General features: G+C 47.1%; 1 protein-coding gene across 2 annotated transcripts in view; it reads left to right on the forward strand.

Moving 5' to 3' along the window:
• Positions 1-24,644, forward strand: part of PLA1A (phospholipase A1 member A) — a 57,798-nt gene that overhangs the window by 12,548 nt on the left and 20,606 nt on the right. For both annotated transcript variants that reach the window (XM_069944659.1, XM_069944658.1), the window contains exons 2-3: positions 15,412-15,625; positions 15,711-15,888. In XM_069944659.1, coding sequence (XP_069800760.1) covers positions 15,412-15,625; positions 15,711-15,888 — 392 coding nt within the window. The remainder of the gene's footprint in view (positions 1-15,411; positions 15,626-15,710; positions 15,889-24,644) is intronic.

Genomic DNA, 24,644 nt, shown 5'->3' on the forward strand with positions numbered 1-24,644 from the left:
CCTACTCCATCTATACAGTACATGTATATACAGGACCCCCTACTCCATCTATACAGGACATGTACATACAGGGCACTACAGGTATACCATACTGTGACTGGAAAACACTGCCACACCAGACCTGACCAATACCGACACACTGTGACTGGATAACACCGCCACACCAGACCTGACTAATACCACCATACCGTGACTGGATAACACCGCCACACCAGACCTGACCAATACCGCCATACTGTGACTGGATAACACCGCCATACCAGACATGACCAATACCAACACACTGTGACTGAATAACACTGCCATACGGGTAAATACAACCCTGCAGGTATACAGGACAATACAGGTATACAGGACCCCAAAACTATACACTACAGGTGCACAGGACCTCCACAAAACTATATACTACAGGTATACAGGACCCCAAACTTTACACTACAGGTATACAGGACCCCAAAACTATACACTACAGGTATACAGGAACTCCACCAACTATATACTACAGGTATATAGGACCCCAAACTATACACTACAGGTATACAGGACCTCAAAACTATACACTACAGGTATACAGGACCTACACCAACTCTATAATACAGGTATACAGCACCTTCACCAATTCTATACTACAAGTATACAGGACCCCAAATATACTACAGGTATACAGGAACTCCACCAGCTATATACTACAGGTATATAGGACCCCAAACTATACACTACAGGTATACAGGACCTCCACCAACTCTGTACTATAGTTATACAGGACCCTCAAACTATTTACTACAGGTATACAGGACCCCCGAACTATATACTACAGGTATACAAGACCTCCACCAATTATACACTACAGGTATCCAGGACCCTCAAACTATAAACTACAGGTATACAAGACCTCCACCAACTATACATTACAGGTATACAGCACCAACTATTTACTACAGGTATACAGGACCCCCGAACTATACAGTACAGGTATACAGGACCTTCACCAACTATACACTACAGGTATACAGCCCCCCCAAATACACACTACAAGTATACAGGACCCCCCCAACTATACACTATAGGTATACAGACCCCCCAACTATGCACTACAGATATGCGAGACCCCTAAAAACTATACATTGTGGGTATACAGAACCCCTCCAACTATGCACTACAGGTATACACTAATTCCACTGATTAACTCAGATGAAACAATACCTTTAGCTTGGCCTCCTGGGCACCTTAGAACAAATCTAATTAACACACTGACACTTTATACCCGGGCAGCGCCGGGTACATTTTCTAGTCTATATCATAAAAATCAAAGTCTGTCTGTCTGTCTGTCCTTCTGTCTGTCTGTCCTCTATAGACTTCCAAACGCCTGAACCGTTTGACCCCAAATTTGGCACAAAGATACATTGAGTGCCCGGGAAGGTTATTGCGAAGGTCCCGTCCCCGCCAGATGTACAGGAGGGGAGGGGGAGGGGAAAGAGCGGTGCCCCATAGAGATGAATGGGAAAATCTCCTCACTGCAAACACAGGTGATATAATTAGCTGCAGCAGACACGGCAGTTGGAGCCTTAGCAACCAATAGGATTACTGCTTTCATTTTCACAGGGAGCAATGGTTGCTAGGGAAGCTGCCTGACAACATCCACAGTAATAACTGGTAGACTCCCTACTCCATCTATACAGTACATGTATACAGGACCCCCTACTCCATCTATACAGTACATGTATACAGGACCCCCTACTCCAACTATACAGTACATGTATATACAGGACCCCCTACTCCATCTATACAGTACATGTATATACAGGGCCCCCTACTCCATCTATACAGTACATATATATACAGGGCCCACTACTGCATCTATACAGTACATGTATATACAAGGCACTAAGGTATACCAAACTGTGACTGGGTAACACTGCCACACCAGACCTGACCAATACCGCCATACTGTGACTGGATAACACTGCCATACCAGACCTTACCAATACCGCCATACTTTGACTGGATAACACCGCCACACCAGACCTGACCAAAACCGCTATACTGTGCTGGATAACACTGCCATACCAGACCTGACCAATACCGCCATACTGTGCTGGATAACACTGTCATACCAGACCTGACCAATACCGCCATACTGTGACTGGATAACACTGCCATACCAGACCTGACCAATACCGGCAAACTGTGACTGGGTAACACCGCCACACCAGACCTGACCAATACCGCCATACTGTGACTGGGTAACACCGCCACACCAGACCTGACCAATACCGCCATACTGTGACTGGATAACACCATCATATCAGACCTGACCAATACCGCCATACTGTGCTGGATAACACTGCACCAACTATATACTTCAGGTATACAGGACCTCCACCAACTATATACTACAGGTATACAGGACCCCAAACTATACACTGCAGGTATACAGGCCCCCAAAACTATACACTACAGGTATACAGGAACTCCACCAACTATATACTACAGGTATATAGGACCCCAAACTATACACTACAGGTATACAGGACCTCAAACCATACAATACAGGTATACAGGACCTACACCAACTCTATAATACAGGTATACAGCACCTTCACCAACTCTATAATACAGGTATACAGCACCTTCACCAACTCTATACTACAATTATACAGGACCCCAAATACACTCCAGGTATACAGGAACTCCACCAGCTATATACTACAGGTATATAGGACCCCAAACTATACACTACAGGTATACAGGACCTCCACCAACTCTATACTATAGTTATACAGGACCCTCAAACTATTTACTACAGGTATACAGGACCCCCGAAATATATACTACAGGTATACAAGACCTCCACCAATTATACACTACAGGTATCCAGGACCCTCAAACTATAAACTACAGGTATACAAGACCTCCACCAACTATACATTACAGGTATATAGCACCAACTATATACTACAGGTATACAGGACCCCCGAACTATATACTACAGGTATACAAGACCTCCACCAACTATACATTACAGGTATACAGCACCAACTATATACTACAGGTATACAGGACCCCCGAACTATACAGTACAGGTATACAGGACCTTCACCAACTGTACACTGCAGGTATACAGGACCTCCCTCAACTATACACTATAGGTATACAGCCCCCCCAACTATGCACTACAGATATGCGAGACCCCTAAAAACTATACATTGTGGGTATACAGAACCCCTCCAACTATGCACTACAGGTATACACTAATTCCACTGATTAACTCAGATGAAACAGTACCTTTAGCTTGGCCTCCTGGGCACCTTAGAACAAATCTAATTAACACACTGACACTTTATACCCGGGCAGCGCCGGGTACATTTTCTAGTATATATATATATATATATATATATATATATATATATATACACAGCCCAGCATACAATTATACATATATATATATATATACAGTATACAGCCCAGCATACCATAATATATATATAGCCCAGTATACCATTAGCTTTCCCCACCCCCTGGTTGCACTGGTAACTCATTGTGAGGTGTCAGAAATCACTGCCCCTAAATCCTTCTCTTCTGCAGTCTTCACCAACCCAGAACTGCAGATATGATGCTGGATAGAGGATTCCTCCTCCCCAGGTCCATTATTTTACATGTGGAAACAATAAGCTGCAGTTTTCATTGTTTGGAGGAAATATCTAGTAACACTAAATAATTCTCCACATTACTGACCCCTCCAGGAACATCAACCCGATCGTGTCATCAGCAACAGACAAACCATACCCACCAACCCTTCTCCTATGTCACTATCCTTACCCACCAACCCTTCTCCTATGTCACTATCCTTACCCACCAACCCTTCTCCTATGTCACTATCCTTACCCACCAACCCTTCTCCTATGTCACTATCCTTACCCACCAACACTTCCCCTATGTCACTATCCTTACCTACCAAAATTTTCTCCTGTCACTATCCTTACCTACCAACCCTTCTGCTATGTCACAATCCTTACCTACCAAACCTTCTCCTATGTCACGATCCTTACTTACCAAACCTTCTCCTATGTCACTATCCTTACCTGCCAACCCTTCCCCTATGTCACGATCCTTACCTACCAAACCTTTTCCTAGGTCACTATCCTTACCCACCAACCCTTCTCCTATGTCACTATCCTTACCTACCAAATCTTTTTCTAGGTCACTATCCTTACCCACCAACCCTTCTCCTATGTCACTATCCTTACCCACCAACGCTTCTCTTATGTCACTATCCTTACCCACCAACCCTTCTCCTATGTCACTATGCTTACCCACCAAACCTTCTCCTATGTCACTATCCGTACCTACCAACCCTTCTCCTGTCACTATCCTTACCTACCAAACCTTCTCCTATGTCACTATCCTTACTTACCAAACCTTTTCCTATTTCACTATCCCTACCCACCAACCCTTCTCCTATGTCACTATCCTTACCTACCAACCCTTCTCCTATGTCACTATCCTTACCTACCAACCCTTCTCCTATGTCACTATCCTTACCTACCAACCCTTCTCCTATGTCACTATCCTTACCCACCAACACTACCCCTATGTCACTATCCTTACCTACCAACCCTTCTCCTATGTCACTATCCTTACCTACCAACCCATCCCCTATGTCACTATCCTTACCTACCAACCCTTCTCCTATGTCACTATCCTTACTTACCAAACCTTTTCCTATTTCACTATCCCTACCCACCAACCCTTCTCCTATGTCACTATCCTTACCTACCAACCCTTCTCCTATGTCACTATCCTTACCTACCAACCCTTCTCCTATGTCACTATCCTTACCTACCAACCCTTCTCCTATGTCACTATCCTTACCCACCAACACTACCCCTATGTCACTATCCTTACCTACCAACCCTTCTCCTATGTCACTATCCTTACCTACCAACCCTTCTGCTATGTCACGATCCTTACCTACCAAACCTTTTCCTAGGTCACTATCCTTACCCACCAACTCTTCTCCTATGTCACTATCCTTACCTACCAAACCTTTTTCTAGGTCACTATCCTTACCCACCAACCCTTCTCCTATGTCACTATCCTTACCCACCAACCCTTCTCTTATGTCACTATCCTTACCCACCAATCCTTCTCCTATGTCACTATCATTACCCACCAACCCTTCTCCTATGTCACTATCCTTACCTACCAACCCTTCTCCTATGTCACTATCCTTACCTACCAACCCTTCTCCTATGTCACTATCCTTACCCACCAACACTACCCCTATGTCACTATCCTTACCTACCAACCCTTCTCCTATGTCACTATCCTTACTTACCAAACCTTTTCCTATTTCACTATCCCTACCCACCAACCCTTCTCCTATGTCACTATCCTTACCTACCAACCCTTCTCCTATGTCACTATCCTTACCTACCAACCCTTCTCCTATGTCACTATCCTTACCTACCAACCCTTCTCCTATGTCACTATCCTTACCCACCAACACTACCCCTATGTCACTATCCTTACCTACCAACCCTTCTCCTATGTCACTATCCTTACCTACCAACCCTTCTGCTATGTCACGATCCTTACCTACCAAACCTTTTCCTAGGTCACTATCCTTACCCACCAACTCTTCTCCTATGTCACTATCCTTACCTACCAAACCTTTTTCTAGGTCACTATCCTTACCCACCAACCCTTCTCCTATGTCACTATCCTTACCCACCAACCCTTCTCTTATGTCACTATCCTTACCCACCAATCCTTCTCCTATGTCACTATCATTACCCACCAACCCTTCTCCTATGTCACTATCCTTACCCACCAACCCTTCTCCTATGTCACTATCCTTACCCACCAACCCTTCTGCTATGTCACTATCCTTACCTACCAACCATTCTCCTATGTCACTATCCTTACCCACCAACCCTTCTCCTATGTCACTATACTTACCTACCAAACCTTTACCTAGGTCACTATCCTTACCCACCAACCCTTCTCCTATGTCACTATCCTTACCCACCAACCCTTCTCCTATGTCACTATCCTTACCCACCAATCCTTCTCCTATGTCACTATCATTACCCACCAACCCTTCTCCTATGTCACTATCCTTACCCACCAACCCTTCTCCTATGTCACTATCCTTACCTACCAACCCTTCTCCTATGTCACTATGCTTACCCACCAAACCTTCTCCTATGTCACTATCCGTACCTACCAACCCTTCTCCTGTCACTATCCTTACCTACCAAACCTTCTCCTATGTCACTATCCTTACTTACCAAACCTTTTCCTATTTCACTATCCCTACCCACCAACCCTTCTCCTATGTCACTATCCTTACCTACCAACCCTTCTCCTATGTCACTATCCTTACCTACCAACCCTTCTCCTATGTCACTATCCTTACCTACCAACCCTTCTCCTATGTCACTATCCTTACCCACCAACACTACCCCTATGTCACTATCCTTACCTACCAACCCTTCTCCTATGTCACTATCCTTACCTACCAACCCTTCTGCTATGTCACTATCCTTACCTACCAACCCTTCTGCTATGTCACTATCCTTACCTACCAAACCTTCTATGTCACGATCCTTACTTACCAAACCTTTTCCTATGTCACTATCCTTACCCACCAACCCTTCTCCTATGTCACTATCCTTACTTACCAAACCTTTTCCTATGTCACTATCCTTACCTACCAGCCCTTCTGCTATGTCACTATGCTTACCCACCAACCCTTCTCCTATGTCACTATCCTTACCCACCACCCCTTCTCCTATGTCACTATCCTTACCCACCAAACCTTCTCCTATATCACTATCCTTACCTACCAACCCTTCTCCTATGTCACTATCCTTACCCACCAACCCTTCTCCTATGTCACTATCCTTACTTACCAAACCTTTTCCTATGTCACTATCCTTACCCACCAAACCTTCTCCTTTATCACTATCCTTACCTACCAACCCTTCTCCTATGTCACTATCCTTATCTACTAACTATTCTCCTATGTCACTATCCTTACCCACCAACCCTTCTCCTTTGTCACTATCCTTACCTACCAAACCTTCTCCTATGTCACTATCCTTACCCACCAACCCTTCTCCTGTCACTATCCTCACCTATCAAACTTTCTCCTATGTCACTATCCTTACCCACCAACCCTTCTCCTATGTCACTATCCTTACCTACCAACCCTTCTTCTATGTCACTATCCTTACCCACCAACCCTTCTCCTATGTCACTATCCTTACCTACCAAACCTTCTCCTATGTCACTATCCTTACCTACCAACCCTTTTCCTATGTCACTATCCTTACCTACCAAACCTTCCCCTATGTCACTATCCTTACCTACCAACCCTTCTCCTGTGTCACTATCCTTACCCACCAACCCTTCTCCTTTGTCACTATCCTTACCTACCAAACCTTCTCCTATGTCACTATCCTTACCCACCAACCCTTCTCCTGTGTCACTATCCTCACCTATCAAACTTTCTCCTATGTCACTATCCTTACCCACCAACCCTTCTCCTATGTCACTATCTTTACCTACCAACCCTTCTTCTATGTCACTATCCTTACCCACCAACCCTTCTCCTATGTCACTATCCTTACCCACCAACCCTTCTCCTATGTCACTATCCTTACCTACCAAACCTTCTCCTATGTCACTATCCTTACCTACCAACCCTTCTCCTATGTCACTATCCTTACCTACCAACCCTTCTCCTATGTCACTATCCTTACCCACCAACCCTTCTCCTATGTCACTATCCTTACCCACCAAACCTTCTCCTATGTCACTATCCTTACCTACCAACCCTTCTCCTATGTCACTATCCTTACCTACCAACCCTTCTCCTATGTCACTATCCTTACCTACCAACCCTTCTCCTATGTCACTATCCTTACTTACCAAACCTTCTCCTATGTCACTTACAAACATATAAAAAAAAAACAGGACCCAGAACAACCCTCTAATATCTATCCTTCAGCCAACCATCAATTCACTGAACGATCCAGTCCAACTTTCTCTAACTTCTGCACAGTATGACTTTCCGCCTCTCTGTATATTGTGATCCTCTCGCTCCCTGCACAGTATTACTTCCGGCCTCTCTGCACACTATGACTTCCGGCCTCTCTGCACATTGTGCTCCTCTCTCTCCCTGCACACTATGACTTCCGGTCTCTCTGCACAGTATGACTTCCGGCCTCTCTGCACAGTATGACTTCTGACCTCTCTGCACAGTATGACTTCCTGCCTCTCTGTACATTGTGGCCCTCTCTCTCCCTGCACACTATGACTTCCGGTCTCTCTGCACAGTATGACTTCCCGCCTCTCTGTACATTGTGGTCCTCTCTCTCCCTGCACAGTATGACTTCCGGCCTCTCTGCACAGTATGACTTCCAGCCTCTCTGCATGCTATGACTTCCGGTCTCTCTGCACAGTATGACTTCCGGTCTCTCTGCACACTATGACTTCCCGCCTCTCTGCACACTATGGGGGACATTAAGGGGGGAACCTGCTAACCCCACTCCCCCATAACCCAACAAAAACCACAACACATTGCTGGCGGAAATGGCAGCATACGCTGCCCTTTATTAAACATTGTAAACATAGAAAAAAAAGGAGGCCCAACGCAAATCACGCCCTTTCAGCCAGGAAAAAACTACCCTATACTGAGGGTAGCCTGTACCAGACCGGCCCTCCCCCATTGGCAGCAGTGCTCCCGTATAGGAGAACTGTCCCTGTCAATGAGGCCCCTAACCTAAAGTGCAAACCTGGGCTGAAAGGATCGTGATTTTTGCCACAAAAAAGTAGGGCCCCCTCGCCACCAGCCCTACTTTTCCACCACCACACCAATTACCTTCTTACTTCAGCTGCTTCTCCAGCATCTCCTGTAACAAATTGTTAAAAATGTCCAAACCAATGTCTGACAAATGTTTGTTGTCCGTGTGATACAAACCCACACACTTGTGCTCCAGCCAACCATCATACTCAGTGGTGGTACCACCATGAGCGTCCACAAACCGCTTCAACTTCTTTTGCGGGCTCCCTCAATCGCCCTCCAGGATTCCGCATGCCTCCATCTCCTCCTCTGGATAATGGAAGACCACACCACCCTAACCCCTGGCCATCTTGCCAGCCAAACCTTCATCTCCGCCTCCATGTCGGCAACCAGCTGCAACGACTTTAAAGTGCCAAGATCGTTGCCTCCCACGTGTATCACTATGACATCTGGCGCCCGACGCCTCCAGACGACTTCACTCACAAACTGGTGCACATCATCCATGCGCAGGCCTCTCCTGCCGAACCACTTGACCTCGACCTTCTTCCTTGGCAGACCAAGCTGTTGACCGTATGGACGTCTCCCAGCCCGTCTTGCCGCCCAATGCACATACGAGTGTCCAATGATCCACACCACCTTTTGTCCTAGAAAAAAACAAACAGAAACAGTGACAGTACACCATAACAAAACACATGACCATAACAAAACACATGACAATGTTACTTAGGAATGTTTCGCACGTAAGTTCTAAACGCTTTCGACCGGAGCGGGCAATAAAACACATTACATTATCCCCTGACACCCTCACCGCCCCCCATCTAAGGCCAGACTGCCCCTGTTTTGACTCAGCTACCAATTCCCCCACCCTGAATGCCCCGGAAAAAGCCAATACAAACGCAGCTTCCCAAAGAACCTCTTCATAACCATCCCTACACACCTCTCCTAATACAGCCAGGATCCTTAACAACCTACCCGAGTCAATGGGCTCCCTCCTGTCCTTCCTCAACCCTTCACACTTAGCCCATCCTTTAAGCACTCTCCTTACCACAAAAGATCTGCCCGGATCATCCATTCCATGCAATTTACAAAAGAACGATACCGCCACCACGGCCGTGGCGGCCCTACCTTTACTTGCTCCGGCCCTTCTCATGTTACCCAACATTCTCCACAAAATGTCCACCAGCTTCTCGTTTGGGAATTGGGCCGCCAACCCTAACCACACATTCCACTCCTTTCTGTAAGCCCTCCAGGTTTTGTCAGCCAACGAACTCCTTACCAACTCCCCTAGGATGGGATCACCACCTGCCAGACACAATCAGGGCAATGTTCACCAATCTTTTTCGCATTCGGTACTAATGCAAAAAAGTCATCCATCCTGCCCCTGGACAAAGCATCCGCTATCCCGTTATTAACTCCTGGCACATGCTTGGCCTGGAAGTGAATATTCAACTGCAAACACCTCAAAACCAAATGTCTCAGTAACCGTATCACCGGCTCAAACTACTCGAAAGACTATTGATGCCATTAACAACACTCATATTGTCCGACCAGAAAACTACCCATTTATCCCGCAACTTCTGCCCCCAAAGCTCCACTGCCACAACTATAGGAAACAACTCCAATAGTGTCAAGTTCTTTACCAGCCCCTTGGCTTCATAACTGGCTGGCCACCTCCCCGCACTCCATTTCCCCCCAAAATATGCCCCAAAACCATAGGACCCAGCTGCATCTGTGAATAGTCTCAACTTCTGATTGGATGCTGGTTCCCTTACCCAAACAGCTACTCCATTAAACCCTTTCAAAAATCTATCCCACACCGCCAGATCCTCTTTTAATTCTCTAGTAATTCGAATTTTGTAAAACAATTTTCTGACCCCCACCGTGCTCTTCTCCAGCCGACGACTAAATATCCTCCCCATAGGGATCACCCGGAAAGCAAAATTTAAGGAACCAGCCAAAGACTGCATCTCCCTAAGTGTGACTTTCTCACTCCCATGCACCTTCTGCACTAATGCCCTAAGGGTCACCACTTTCTCCTCTGGGAGTTGACAAACCCCTGCTTCCGAATCTCGATCCCTAGATACGATAATCTCGTTGTAGGTTCGACAGTTTTCTCATGAGCCACTGGCACCCCAAATCCTTCTAGGATTCTAATAAAGTCCCTCATGACCCCTCCACAAATCTCTGACCCCTGTGGCCCCACGAAGAGAAAATCATCTAGATAGTGAGCCACCAGACTCCAACCTGTTAACTCCACCAAACACCAATGCCAAAATAAACTAAAAGACTCAAATAGTGCACAAGATATGGCACAACCCATGGGTAAACACTTATCAACATAATACTGTCCCCTGAAGCCACAACCGGTGTACTTAAAACTACTAGGATGCAGAGGGAGCAATCTAAATGCTGACTCTATGTCCACCTTAGCCATCAATGCACTCTTGCCCGCGCCCCTTACCAACTGGACAGCCTCCTCAAACGACTGATAGTGTACCTCACACAGGTCCTTGTCAATAGCTCCGTTAACCGACCCCCCCTCTGGGTAAGACAAATGCTGGATCATTCTAAATTTTCCAGCCTCCTTTTTAGGGACTACCCCTAGTGGGGACAAGACTAAATCATCCAATGGGGGGTTCAGGAACGGACCAGCCATTATACCCAACCCCACCTCCTTCTCCAATTTCTCCAGCAATATCTCAGGATGCTCTCTAGCTGATTTTAAATTTCTAATTGTACAAGACCCCGACACAAAACCGGACACTGGCAACTTAAAACCAGCTGAAAACCCTTCTTCCAACAACGCCGCCTTCTCCCTATCTGGGTACACCCGGAGCCAGTCCTTTAACATGGCCACCCTCACTAGTGTTGCCCCCTTTTCCCCCAAACCGAAAGGACTGCACACTATTCCCACTACCGCTAACTGCACCCTTCTTAAAGCAATCTATTTTTGGATGATTCGACCCACAATTGCTGCAGCTATGCCGGAATTTACAAGCAAAACCCCTGTTACAGGCCTCTCGTTATATGCCCAGCAAACCGCCTTTCCTTTGCTCATAAAGCTGCTATGCCCACCACCCCCTGAAGCCACTGCCTTTTCCCTTACTATTAGCTGTGACCACAAGTCCAAGTCTTTCTGCCCAAAGCTCAGAATACTATTCCCCACCATCTTCTTTCTAAAGGCTTTATCGTATTCTGACCAACCTATCGACCCCCCCCCCCCCCCCCCCCCCCCCGTAAAAGGAAAAGGCATCAATGATCAGGTCCATGTAACGCCATAAATCACCACATAAATCGGGTTTCTGTTCTACCAATACGCATGCATATACCACAAACCCCTTAACCCAATCCATAATAAACCTCCTCTTACGTTCCCCCACCCCTTTCTTTTCCTCCTTCTCTGCCACCGCCTCTCTAGACCAAAAATGTCAACAAACTTCCCATCCCGTATTTTCCTCAACATCTTACGTGGAAAGTGAGAATATGTGGGAGATACACCACATGCATACGTGTCCCCTGCTCCCAATACCCCGCTAAGTACAGTCAAACCCTTTTGAGTAGCCCCCCCCACTGCACTCCCACCCCCCCCGCTTCTTCTGCTTTAGTAACTTCACACATTTCCTAAACGCCCTCAGCATGCCTCCTCCTTCCCCATCTGACTCCTCATCATCCGAAGAATCAGAGGACGACTCACCCAGTTCCGTCTCATTCTGTCCTGTCACAGACTTCTCTGTGGCTGTCGTCTGGGCTGTAGACGTTACAATCAGAAGGGGGCCAGTATCCGTTTGGTATAGATTTGCTACTGCTGCAGTTTGGGCCATCTTGCTGTGGGGCAGGCCTGGCATTGCTATGGCTTGCTGCTGCAGACTGATTCACTGGTACTGTGGGTACCACTGCCTGGTGATTTGCACCCCCCCCCAATAGCCCATTACTTATGGACCCCCCACAAAACCATTACCCCATCCCCCAGGAGGAAACTGACCCCCCCCCCCGGTAACTTGCGATGGCAGGGTACTGCCATGGCCCAACAAGCCCCTGCACCTTAGCATATTGAGACTGGGGAGCAGGGAGCTGGGAAAAGTTATATCCCATACCATTCGCTGGGCTAGTTGCTCCCCAAGGCCCACTCATCCATGCAGTGGGCATCCCACCCCCTACCCAATGCTGCCCAAAAGGCATGGCAGCCTGAAAAGCCTGAGGACCCCCGGCACCCCCCCAGTAACCCCTTGGGGTACTGCTATATTGCCACCTATACCTGTGGCTAACTGGGTCCCTAAAAAAAGGACCCTGCAGGGGGGGCGGGCAGGAGAACGCACCTTGGTGGCCTGCTGCCGGCGCTCCGTAGCTGATTGGGGCAATCTGGCTGCTGGGATTGTGGGCTGGGTCCGCACCGCTAGTGCTCGGGGCTGCAGGGCCGGCGCTCGCTGCGGGGAAGGCCTTTAGCGGCGGTGACGTACCTTCTGGCGTGGACCGGAAGCTCGTCACCGCTGGCCGGAAGTGATGGAGGCGCGACGGGAATGCCCGGCTCCCGAAGGATCGGCCTGCTGAGTGGAGGAAGGTGAGGGGACATGTATCATCGTGCGGTCCATGGTTTTCAGCGGAAATTGCCGATTTGCGCAATATTTTATTTGCAAATGGCCGATTTGCGAATAAAATATTCACAAATCGGCACTTTCCGCCGGGTAAGCCGGGGGGCGGGGAGGAGGTGTGAAGGGGGCGGAACGGAGGGCGCAGACTCAGAGTCCGCGCGATTCACCATCCGTTCCGCAAAAAGATACGCCGAAAACCTACTCCAGTCCTCAGCTGGCGTAGGTTTTCGGCGGTGTGCACCAGAGCGCACGGGATTTATGTAGAGGCAGTCCGCTTGTACATAAATCCCCGTAGTGCCGGAGATGCGGGGACATTTATAAAAAACGCCGGACTTAATAAATGTCCCCCTATGACTTCCCGCCTCTCTGCACAGTATGACTAACGGTCTCTCTGCACAGTATGACTTCCGGCCTCTCTGCACAGTATGACTTCCCGCCTCTCTGCACAGTATGACTTCCTGTCTCTCTGCACAGTATGGCTTCCGGTCTCTCTGCACAGTATGACTTACGGTCTCTCTGCACAGTATGGCTAACGGTCTTTCTGCACAGTATGACTTACGGTCTCTCTGCACAGTATGACTTCCGTCCTCTCTGCACAGTATGACTTCCGGCCTCTCTGCACAGTATGGCTTCCGGTCTCTCTGCACAGTATGACTTCCGGTCTCTGCACAGTATGGCTTCCGGTCTCTGCACAGTATGGCTTCTGACCTCTCTGCACACTATGACTTCCCGCCTCTCTGTACGTTGTGATCCTCTCGCTCCCTGCACAGTATGACTTCCGGTCTCTCTGCACAGTATGACTTCCGGTCTCTCTGCACAGTATGACTTCCGGTCTCTCTGCACAGTATGGCTTCCGGTCTCTCTGCACAGTATGGCTTCCGGTCTCTCTGCACAGTATGACTTCCGGTCTCTCTGCACAGTATGACTTCCGGTCTCTCTGCACAGTATGACTTCCGGCCTCTCTGCACAGTATGACTTCTGACCTCTCTGCACTGTATGACTTCTGACCTCTCTGCACACTATGACTTCCGGTCTCTCTGCACAGTATGACTAACGGTCTTTCTGCACAGTATGACTTACGGTCTCTCTGCACAGTATGACTTACGGTCTCTCTGCACAGTATGACTAACGGTCTTTCTGCACAGTATGACTTACGGTCTCTCTGCACAGTATGACTTCCGGCCTCTCTGCACAGTATGACTTCCGGCCTCTCTGCACAGTATGGCTTCCGGTCTCTGCACAGTATGGCTTCTGACCTCTCTGCACACTATGACTTCCCGCCTCTCTGTACGTTGTGATCCTCTCGCTCCCTGCACAGTATGACTTCCGGTCTCTCTGCACAGTATGACTTCCTGTCTCTCTGCACAGTATGGCTTCCGGTCTCTCTGCACAGTATGACTTCCGGTCTCTCTGCACAGTATGGCCTCCGGTCTCTGCACAGTATGACTTCCGGTCTCTCTGCACAGTATGGCTTCCGGTCTCTCTGCACAGTATGACTTCCGGTCTCTCTGCACAGTATGACTTCCTGTCTCTCTGCACAGTATGGCTTCCGGTCTCTCTGCACAGTATGACTTCCGGTCTCTCTGCACAGTATGACTTCCGGTCTCTCTGCACAGTATGACTTCCTGTCTCTCTGCACAGTATGGCTTCCGGTCTCTCTGCACAGTATGACTTCCGGTCTCTCTGCACAGTATGACTTCCTGTCTCTCTGCACAGTATGGCTTCCGGTCTCTCTGCACAGTATGACTTCCGGTCTCTCTGCACAGTATGACTTCCGGTCTCTCTGCACAGTATGACTTCCGGTCTCTCTGCACAGTATGACTTCCTGTCTCTCTGCACAGTATGGCTTCCGGTCTCTCTGCACAGTATGACTTCCTGTCTCTCTGCACAGTATGGCTTCCGGTCTCTCTGCACAGTATGGCCTCCGGTCTCTGCACAGTATGACTTCCTGTCTCTCTGCACAGTATGACTTCCTGCCTCTCTGTACGTTGTGATCCTCTCTCCCTGCAGTGATCTCGTACACTACTCCTCCCATCCTCCGTGACTGCACTGACTTCCAGACATCAGGAATTTTCCGGGATAATAATCTCCGGGTGCAGTTCCTGCTCTTCACCCCCAGGAACCCCACATGTGCAGAGCTGATCCAGATCAATGAGACTCTCAGCACCGAGAACTCGGCCTTCAATGCATCTCTGGAGACCAAGGTCATCATTCACGGCTTCAGGTCAGGAGGCCTATAGATTACGCCTGGTATATCGTACATTATACAGCCATATCCAGAATCACACTGACTTCTTATCTTCTCTTAGAGCTTTGGGCTCAAAACCATCTTGGATTGATGACATGGTGGACTCTCTGCTGGCGGCTGAGGCGGTTAACGTGGTGGCCGTGGACTGGGTGTGCGGGGCCACCGCTAACTACAACCAAGCGGTAGAGAACGTCCCAAGACTGAGCCGGGAGGTGGTGGCGCTCATCAACCACTTTCTGGTATTCGTTTTCTTAAACACCATTGCTTTTTATCCATTTATTTCTTGGTGGTCTAGATGATTTGTTTTCTTCTAGAATATGGATGTTCTCAGTGATCAGCAATGTTCTTTTAGGCTTCTGGTATTTTTCTAACACTCTTTTATCCAGTAATGTTCCTCCAGTTCACTTACATTGATATTCTAGATCACTTGTATTCTAGTAGAATACTATTTATTACCACATTGATATCATAGATCACTCGTGTTCTTCTACTATTGTTAACATGTTGATATTCTAGATCACTCGTGTTCTTCTACTATTGTTAACATGTTGATATTCTAGATCACTCGTGTTCTTCTACTATTGTTAACATGTTGATATGCTTCTGATTAGAGATGAGTGTATCAGATTCATTTTGCTTTGTACTTGTTCTTCTATATCATTGATGTTCTATTCTAGATCACAATAGTTATATAAACCCTCAATATTAATGCTCCTATTGTCTTCGGACGTTCCTCTAAATTATTGATGTTCTTCTGGACCCCTAAAGGTTTTTTTTATGATAAAAACATAATATTGGCAGCAAACAAGTTGCCACAACTGGCAATAACAGAATAGAAGTAATTCTGGAGAGCAATAAACAGGTGATAATCAAGCATAGAAGTATTCCAGAACACTGAGGATCTACAAAACGTCCATCCCTGAAGGGGCATGTGGGAGTGAAAGGATGACCGGATCATGTAGCATCCAAGGAGGGTCCATTGCTATTTGAAACAGATCTAGTAGGACTAGTAGGAGATTTTCTTTATCTGTGATACAGAGCCGTGTCTGGAAGCTATGGAAGATTCGATTTGGTAATTGAAATGGACTGTAGTTGTATGAGACCATCTTACGGTCTTCCATGTGGGGTAGGTCACATGTGAGGCCATCTTACAGTCTTCCATGTGGGGTAGGTCACATATGAGGCCATCTTACAGTCTTCCATGTGGGGTAGGTCACATATGAGGCCATCTTACAGTCTTCCATGTGGGGGTAGGTCACATATGAGGCCATCTTACAGTCTTCCATGTGGGGTAGGTCACACATGAGGCCATCTTACAGTCTTCCATGTGGAGCAGGTCACACATGAGGCCATCTTACAGTCTTCCATGTGGGGGTAGGTCACAGATGAGGCATCTTACAGTCTTCCATGTGGGGTAGGTCACATATGAGGCCATCTTACAGTCTTCCATGTGGAGCAGGTCACACATGAGGCCATCTTACAGTCTTCCATGTGGGGGTAGGTCACATATGAGGCCATCTTACAGTCTTCCATGTGGGGTAGGTCACATATGAGACCATCTTACAGTCTTCCATGTGGAGCAGGTCACATATGAGGCCATCTTACAGTCTTCCATGTGGGGGTAGGTCACAGATGAGGCATCTTACAGCCTTCCATGTGGGGGTAGGTCACATATGAGGCATCTTACAGCCTTCCATGTGGGGGTAGGTCACATATGAGGCCATCTTACAGTCTTCCATGTGGAGCAGGTCACACATGAGGCCATCTTACAGTCTTCCATGTGGGGGTAGGTCACAGATGAGGCATCTTACAGTCTTCCATGTGGGGTAGGTCACATATGAGGCCATCTTACAGTCTTCCATGTGGAGCAGGTCACACATGAGGCCATCTTACAGTCTTCCATGTGGGGGTAGGTCACATATGAGGCCATCTTACAGTCTTCCATGTGGGGTAGGTCACATATGAGACCATCTTACAGTCTTCCATGTGGAGCAGGTCACATATGAGGCCATCTTACAGTCTTCCATGTGGGGGTAGGTCACAGATGAGGCATCTTACAGCCTTCCATGTGGGGGTAGGTCACATATGAGGCATCTTACAGCCTTCCATGTGGGGGTAGGTCACATATGAGGCCATCTTACAGTCTTCCATGTGGGGGTAGGTCACAGATGAGGCATCTTACAGCCTTCCATGTGGGGGTAGGTCACATATGAGGCCATCTTACAGTCTTCCATGTGGGGGTAGGTCACAGATGAGACCATCTTACAGTCTTCCATGTGGGGTAGGTCACATATGAGGCCATCTTACAGCCTTCCATGTGGGGTAGGTCACATATGAGGCCATCTTACAGTCTTCCATGTGGAGCAGGTCACACATGAGGCCATCTTACAGTCTTCCATGTGGGGGTAGGTCACAGATGAGGCCATCTTACAGCCTTCCATGTGGGGTAGGTCACATATGAGGCCATCTTACAGTCTTCCATGTGGAGCAGGTCACACATGAGGCCATCTTACAGCCTTCCATGTGGGGTAGGTCACATATGAGGCCATCTTACAGTCTTCCATGTGGGGGTAGGTCACAGATGAGGCATCTTACAGCCTTCCATGTGGGGTAGGCCACATATGAGGCATCCCCATAGTCTCTTATATAGTAGCCAGCCCTCCCCAATAGTCTCATATAGTAGGTAGCCCTCCCCATAGTCTCTTATATAGTAGCTAGCCCTCCCCTATAGTCTCTTATATAGTAGCCAGCCCTCCCCCATAGTCTCTTATATAGTAGCCAGCCCTCCCCATAGTCTCTTATATAGTAGCCAGCCCTCCCCCATAGTCTCTTATATAGTAGCCAGCCCTCCCCCATAGTCTCTTATATAGTAGCCAGCCCTCCCCATAGTCTCTTATATAGTAGGTAGCCCTCCCCATAGTCTCTTATATAGTAGCCAGCCCTCCCCCATAGTCTCTTTTATAGTAGCCAGCCCTCCCCATAGTCTCTTATATAGTAGCCAGCCCTCCCCATAGTCTCTTATATAGTAGCCAGCCCTCCCCCATAGTCTCTTATATAGTAGCCAGCCCTCCCAATTGTGTCTTATATAGAAGCCAGCCCTCCCCCATAGTCTCTAATATAGTAGCCAGCCCTCCCCTATAGTCTCTTATATAGTAGCCAGCCCTCCCCCATAGTCTCTTATATAGTAGCCAGCCCTCCCCCATAGTCTCTTATATAGTAGCCAGCCCTCCCCCATAGTCTCTTATATAGTAGCCAGCCCTCCCCCATAGTCTCTTATATAGTAGCCAGCCCTCCCCATAGTCTCTTATATAGTAGCCAGCCCTCCCCATAGTCTCTTATATAGTAGCCAGCCCTCCCCATAGTCTCTTATATAGTAGCCAGCCCTCCCCCATAGTCTCTTATATAGTAGCCAGCCCTCCCCATAGTCTCTTATATAGTAGCCAGCCCTCCCCCATAGTCTCTTATATAGTAGCCAGCCCTCCCAATTGTGTCTTATATAGAAGCCAGCCCTCCCCCATAGTCTCTAATATAGTAGCCAGCCCTCCCCTATAGTCTCTTATATAGTAGCCAGCCCTCCCCCATAGTCTCTTATATAGTAGCCAGCCCTCCCCCATAGTCTCTTATATAGTAGCCAGCCCTCCCCCATAATCTCTTATATAGTAGCCAGCCCTCCCCCATAGTCTTATATAGTAGCCAGCCCTCCCCCATTGTCTCTTATATAGTAGCCAGCCTTCCCCATAGTCTCTTATATAGTAGCCAGCCCTCCCCCATAGTCTTATATAGTAGCCAGCCCTCCCCCATTGTCTCTTATATAGTAGCCAGCCTTCCCCATAGTCTCTTATATAGTAGCCAGCCCTCCCCCATAGTCTCTTATATAGTAGCCAGCCTTCCCCCATAGTCTTATATAGTAGCCAGCCCTCCCCCATAGTCTCATATAGTAGTCAGCCCTCCCCCATAGTCTCTTATATAGTAACCAGCCCTCCCCATAGTCTCTTATATAGTAGCCAGCCCTCCCCCATAGTCTTTCATATAGTAGCCAGCCCTCCCCAATAGTCTCTTATATAGTATCTAGCCCTCCCCCATAGTCTCTTATATAGTATCCAGCCCTCCCCCATAGTCTCTTATATAGTAACCAGCCCTCCCCATAGTCTCTTATATAGTAGCCAGCCCTCCCCCATAGTCTTTCATATAGTAGCCAGCCCTCCCCAATAGTCTCTTATATAGTATCTAGCCCTCCCCCATAGTCTCTTATATAGTATCCAGCCCTCCCCCATAGTCTCTTATATAGTAGTCAGCCCTCCCCAATAGTCTTATACAGTAGTCAGTCCTCCCCCATAGTCTCTTATATAGTATCCAGCCGTCCCCAATAGTCTAATATAGTAGTCAGCCCTCCTTAGTAGTCTCATATAGTAGTCAGCCCTCCCCAATAGTCTTTTACATAGTAGCCAGCCCTCCCCCATAGTCTCTTATATAGTAGCCAGACCTCCCCAGTCTCCTATGTAGTAGCCAGCCCTCCCCCATAGTCTCTTATATAGTAGCCAGCCCTCCCCCATAGTCTCTTATATAGTAGCCAGCCCTCCCAGTTGTGTCTTATATAGTAGCCAGCCCTCCCCATAGTCTCTTATATAGTAGCCAGCCCTCCCCCATAGTCTCTTATATAGTAGCCAGCCCTCCCCCATAGTCTCATATAGTAACCAGCCCTCCCCCATAGTCTCTTATATAGTAGCCAGCCCTCCCCCATAGTCTCATATAGTAACCAGCCCTCCCCCATAGTCTCTTATATAGTAGCCAGCCCTTCCCCATAGTCTCTTATATAGTAGCCAGCCCTCCCCCATAGTCTCATATAGTAGCCAGCCCTCCTTAGTAGTCTCATATAGTAGTCAGCCCCCCCCAATAGTCTTTTACATAGTAGTCAGTCCTCCCCCATAGTCTCTTATATAGTAGCCAGCCCTCCCCCATAGTCTCTTATTTAGTAACCAGTCCTCCTTATAGCCTCTTAGTAGCCAGCCCTCCCCCATAGTCTCTTATATAGTAGCCAGCCCTCCCCCATAGTCTCTTATATAGTAGCCAGCCCTCCCAGTTGTGTCTTATATAGTAGCCAGCCCTCCCCATAGTCTCTTATATAGTAGCCAGCCCTCCCCCATAGTCTCTTATATAGTAGCCAGCCCTCCCCATAGTCTCTTATATAGTAGCCAGCCCTCCCAGTTGTGTCTTATATAGTAGCCAGCCCTCCCCATAGTCTCTTATATAGTAGCCAGCCCTCCCCCATAGTCTCTTATATAGTAGCCAGCCCTCCCCCATAGTCTTATATAGTAGCCAGCCCTCCCCATAGTCTCTTATATAGTAGCCAGCCCTCCCCATAGTCTCTTATATAGTAGCCAGCCCTCCCCATAGTCTCATATAGTAACCAGCCCTCCCCATAGTCTCTTATATAGTAGCCAGCCCTTCCCCATAGTCTCTTATATAGTAGCCAGCCCTCCCCAATAGTCTCATATAGTAGCCAGCCCTCACCTACAGTCTCTTATCTAGTAGCCAGCCCTCCCCATTGTCTCTTTTATAGTAGCCAGCCCTCCCCCATAGTCTCTTATATAGTAGCCAGCCCTCCCCCATAGTCTCTTATATAGTAGCCAGCCCTCCCCATAGTCTCTTATATAGTATCCATAGTCTCATATAGTAGCCAGCCCTCCCCATAGTCTCTTATATAGTAGCCAGCCCTCCCCATAGTCTCTTATATAGTAGCCAGCCCTCCCCATAGTCTCTTATCTAGTAGCCAGCCCTCCCCATTGTCTCTTTTATAGTAGCCAGCCCTCCCCCATAGTCTCTTATATAGTAGCCAGCCCTCCCCCATAGTCTCTTATATAGTATCCAGCCTTCCCCCATAGTCTCTTATATAGTAGCCAGCCCTCCCTCATAGTCTCTTATATAGTAGCCAGCCCTCCCCTATAGTCTCTTATATAGTAGCCAACCCTCCCCCATAGTCTCTTATATAGTAGCCAGCCCTCCCCCATAGTCTCTTATATAGTAGCCAGCCCTCCCCATAGTCTCTTATATAGTAGCCAGCCCTCCCCTATAGTCTCTTATATAGTAGCCAGCCCTCCCTCATAGTCTCCTATATAGTAGCCAGCCCTCCCCTATAGTCTCTTATATAGTAGCCAGCCCTCCCCTATAGTCTCTTATATAGTAGCCAGCCCTCCCTCATAGTCTCTTATATAGTAGCCAGCCCTCCCCATAGTCTCTTATATAGTAGCCAGCCCTCCCCATAGTCTCTTATATAGTAGCCAGCCTTCCCCCATAGTCTCTTATAGCCCTCCCAATGGTGTTTTATATAATAGCCAGCCCTCCCCTATAGTCTCTTATAGCCCTCCCAATTGTGTCTTATATAGTAGCCAGCCCTCCCCCATAGTCTCTTATATAGTAGCCAGCCCTCCCCCATAGTCTTATATAGTAACCAGCCCTCCCCCATAGTCTTATATAGTAACCAGCCCTCCCCCATAGTCTTATATAGTAACCAGCCCTCCCCATAGTCTGATATAGTAGCCAGCCCTCCCCCATAGTCTCTTATAAAGTAACCAGCCCTCCCCCATAGTCTCTTTTATAGTAACCATCCTTTTCCCATAGTCTCATATAGTAACCAGCCCTCCCAATTGTGTCTTATATAGTAGCCAGCCCTCCCCCATAGTCTCTTATATAGTAGCCAGCCTTCTTAATTGTGTCTTATATAGTAGCCAGCCCTCCCCTATAGTCTCTTATATAGTAGCCAGCCCTCCCCCATAGTCTCTTATATAGTAGCCAGCCCTCCCCATAGTCTCATATATAGTAGCCAGCCCTCCCCATAGTCTCTTATATAGTATCTAGCCCTCCCCCATAGTCTCTTATATAGTAACCATCCCTTCCCCATAGTCGCATATAGTAGCCAGCCCTCCCAATTGTGTCTTATATAGTAGCCAGCCCTCCCTCATAGTCTCTTATATAGTAGCCAGCCCTCCCCCATAGCCTCTTATATAGTAGACAGCCCTCCCCATAGTCTCTTATATAGTATCTAGCCCTCCCCTATAGTCTCTTATATAGTAACCATCCCTTCCCCATAGTCGCATATAGTAGCCAGCCCTCCCAATTGTGTCTTATATAGTAGCCAGCCCTCCCCATAGTCTCTTATATAGTAGCCAGCCCTCCCCCATAGCCTTTTATATAGTAGCCAGCCCTCCCCCATAGTCTCTTATATAGTAACCAGCCCTCCCAATTGTGTCTTATATAGTAGCCAGCCCTCCCCCATAGTCTCTTATATAGTAGCCAGCCCTCCCCATAGTCTCTTATATAGTAGCCAGCCTTCCCAATTGTGTCTTATATAGTAGCCATGGCGGGCCAGATGTAATTCAAACTCTGAATTGCCTGTTGGGCCAAAAATAATGGCACCGGAGGCCAGAGTTTGACATGACTCTTCTAGGAGAAAATGAATTTGGTGCCATAAGGGTTTTGTGAGCAGATGCCATGCTGCTCACCTCCGTCATCCCTGGTGTGAACACTGGTGGATTCTGTCTTGGCCTAATTAATACATTCTGGTTATCTCACTGTATTTTCTGGAGTGAATTCGTCATTGATTGACAGCCCTTTCCTTTGGTCTTACTTCTTGTCTATCCACCCCAATCACCTCTAAGACCAGGACCTGGCCTCCTTTAAGACTCCTTTCCTCTGCCTGATGCTGCTATAGCATTACCCTCTGTGCCTAGACTCGCTTCCTACCCTGTGATAGCTATCCGGACTTATTGGTTTCCTGACTTTGGCTCATGTCCCTGACTACGTGTTTGGCCTCTGATCTGTACATTAGTCCTCTGGTTTTCTGACTCTGCTTTGCCTCATTGACTCTGTTTATTGCCCAGCGCCTTTGTACTAGTTTCTAGTAGTTACTAGGCCCCTACTAGTTTGCTCCTTATAATTTTAGTCTGGAAGAAGAGAATGCAGGAACCCCAAGGAGAATGACATGATCGAGTTGGATCAGTAGATTCAATATGTATCCATTGTTTAGTAGTGTCCTTTGCCCACCGTTATCCTATTTGGTCTATTATAGTAGTCTAGATCACTAATGTTTATATATGCCACTGCGATTCTTCTAGATCCTTTACGTTCCTTCTCAGACCATTGATGCTGTTCTAGAACGTTGATGTTCTCTTAAATCATTGATGTTCTTTGAGTAACATTCCAGTGGATCACTGATATTATTTTGGATCAATCACTTTTCCTACAGACCAATGATAATCTTCTAGATCACTAATGTTTACCCAGCCTACTGATATTTTTCATGAATTTTCTAGAATACTATTGTTCCCAAAGATCGTTTGTATACTTTTGCTCATTGTTCTTCTAGATCAGCCCCATTTTTTCCATATCACTGATTAATTTAGCTAATTGATACTCTTCAGAAATACTTAAGCTCCATTGATGTCTTCTAGATCATGATCTACCCTAATCATCCTCCATGACAGCACCACAGGAATATCCGTACTGTCATGGTCCATCCCTAGAAACAGAATTATAAGTAAGAACTAATTCTATTTTTTCCCTAGGCCATTCATCTAGATAACTTATCTTTGTTTTAAACATGTCTTCTCTTTTCACTCATATTCAGCAGGATTACTGATGTTCTTCTAGACCACTGAGGTTTTTTTCTCAATTACTGTTGAGCATTGATGTTCCTCTTGACAAATAATGTTTTTCAGGGTCATTTATGGGGGTTTTTTCCCACTAGAGTAGATAATCTATGATCTTCTACAGCAAGTTCTAGCAGAAACCGTATGTTGTTCTAGATCATTAATGGTTTTCTAGAATACTAAAGGTCCAGGAGAAATCATATATTCTAGATCTTTAATGGTCTTCTAGAATACTAAAAGCCCCATAGATAACCTATGCTGTTCTAGATCATTAATGTTATTCTAGAATTCTAAAGGCCCAGTAGATAACCTATGCTGTTCTAGATCATTAATGTTATTCTAAAATACAA

This window comes from Dendropsophus ebraccatus, chromosome 11 (assembly GCF_027789765.1).
Source record: "Dendropsophus ebraccatus isolate aDenEbr1 chromosome 11, aDenEbr1.pat, whole genome shotgun sequence".
Classification (NCBI taxonomy): Eukaryota; Metazoa; Chordata; class Amphibia; order Anura; family Hylidae; genus Dendropsophus; species Dendropsophus ebraccatus.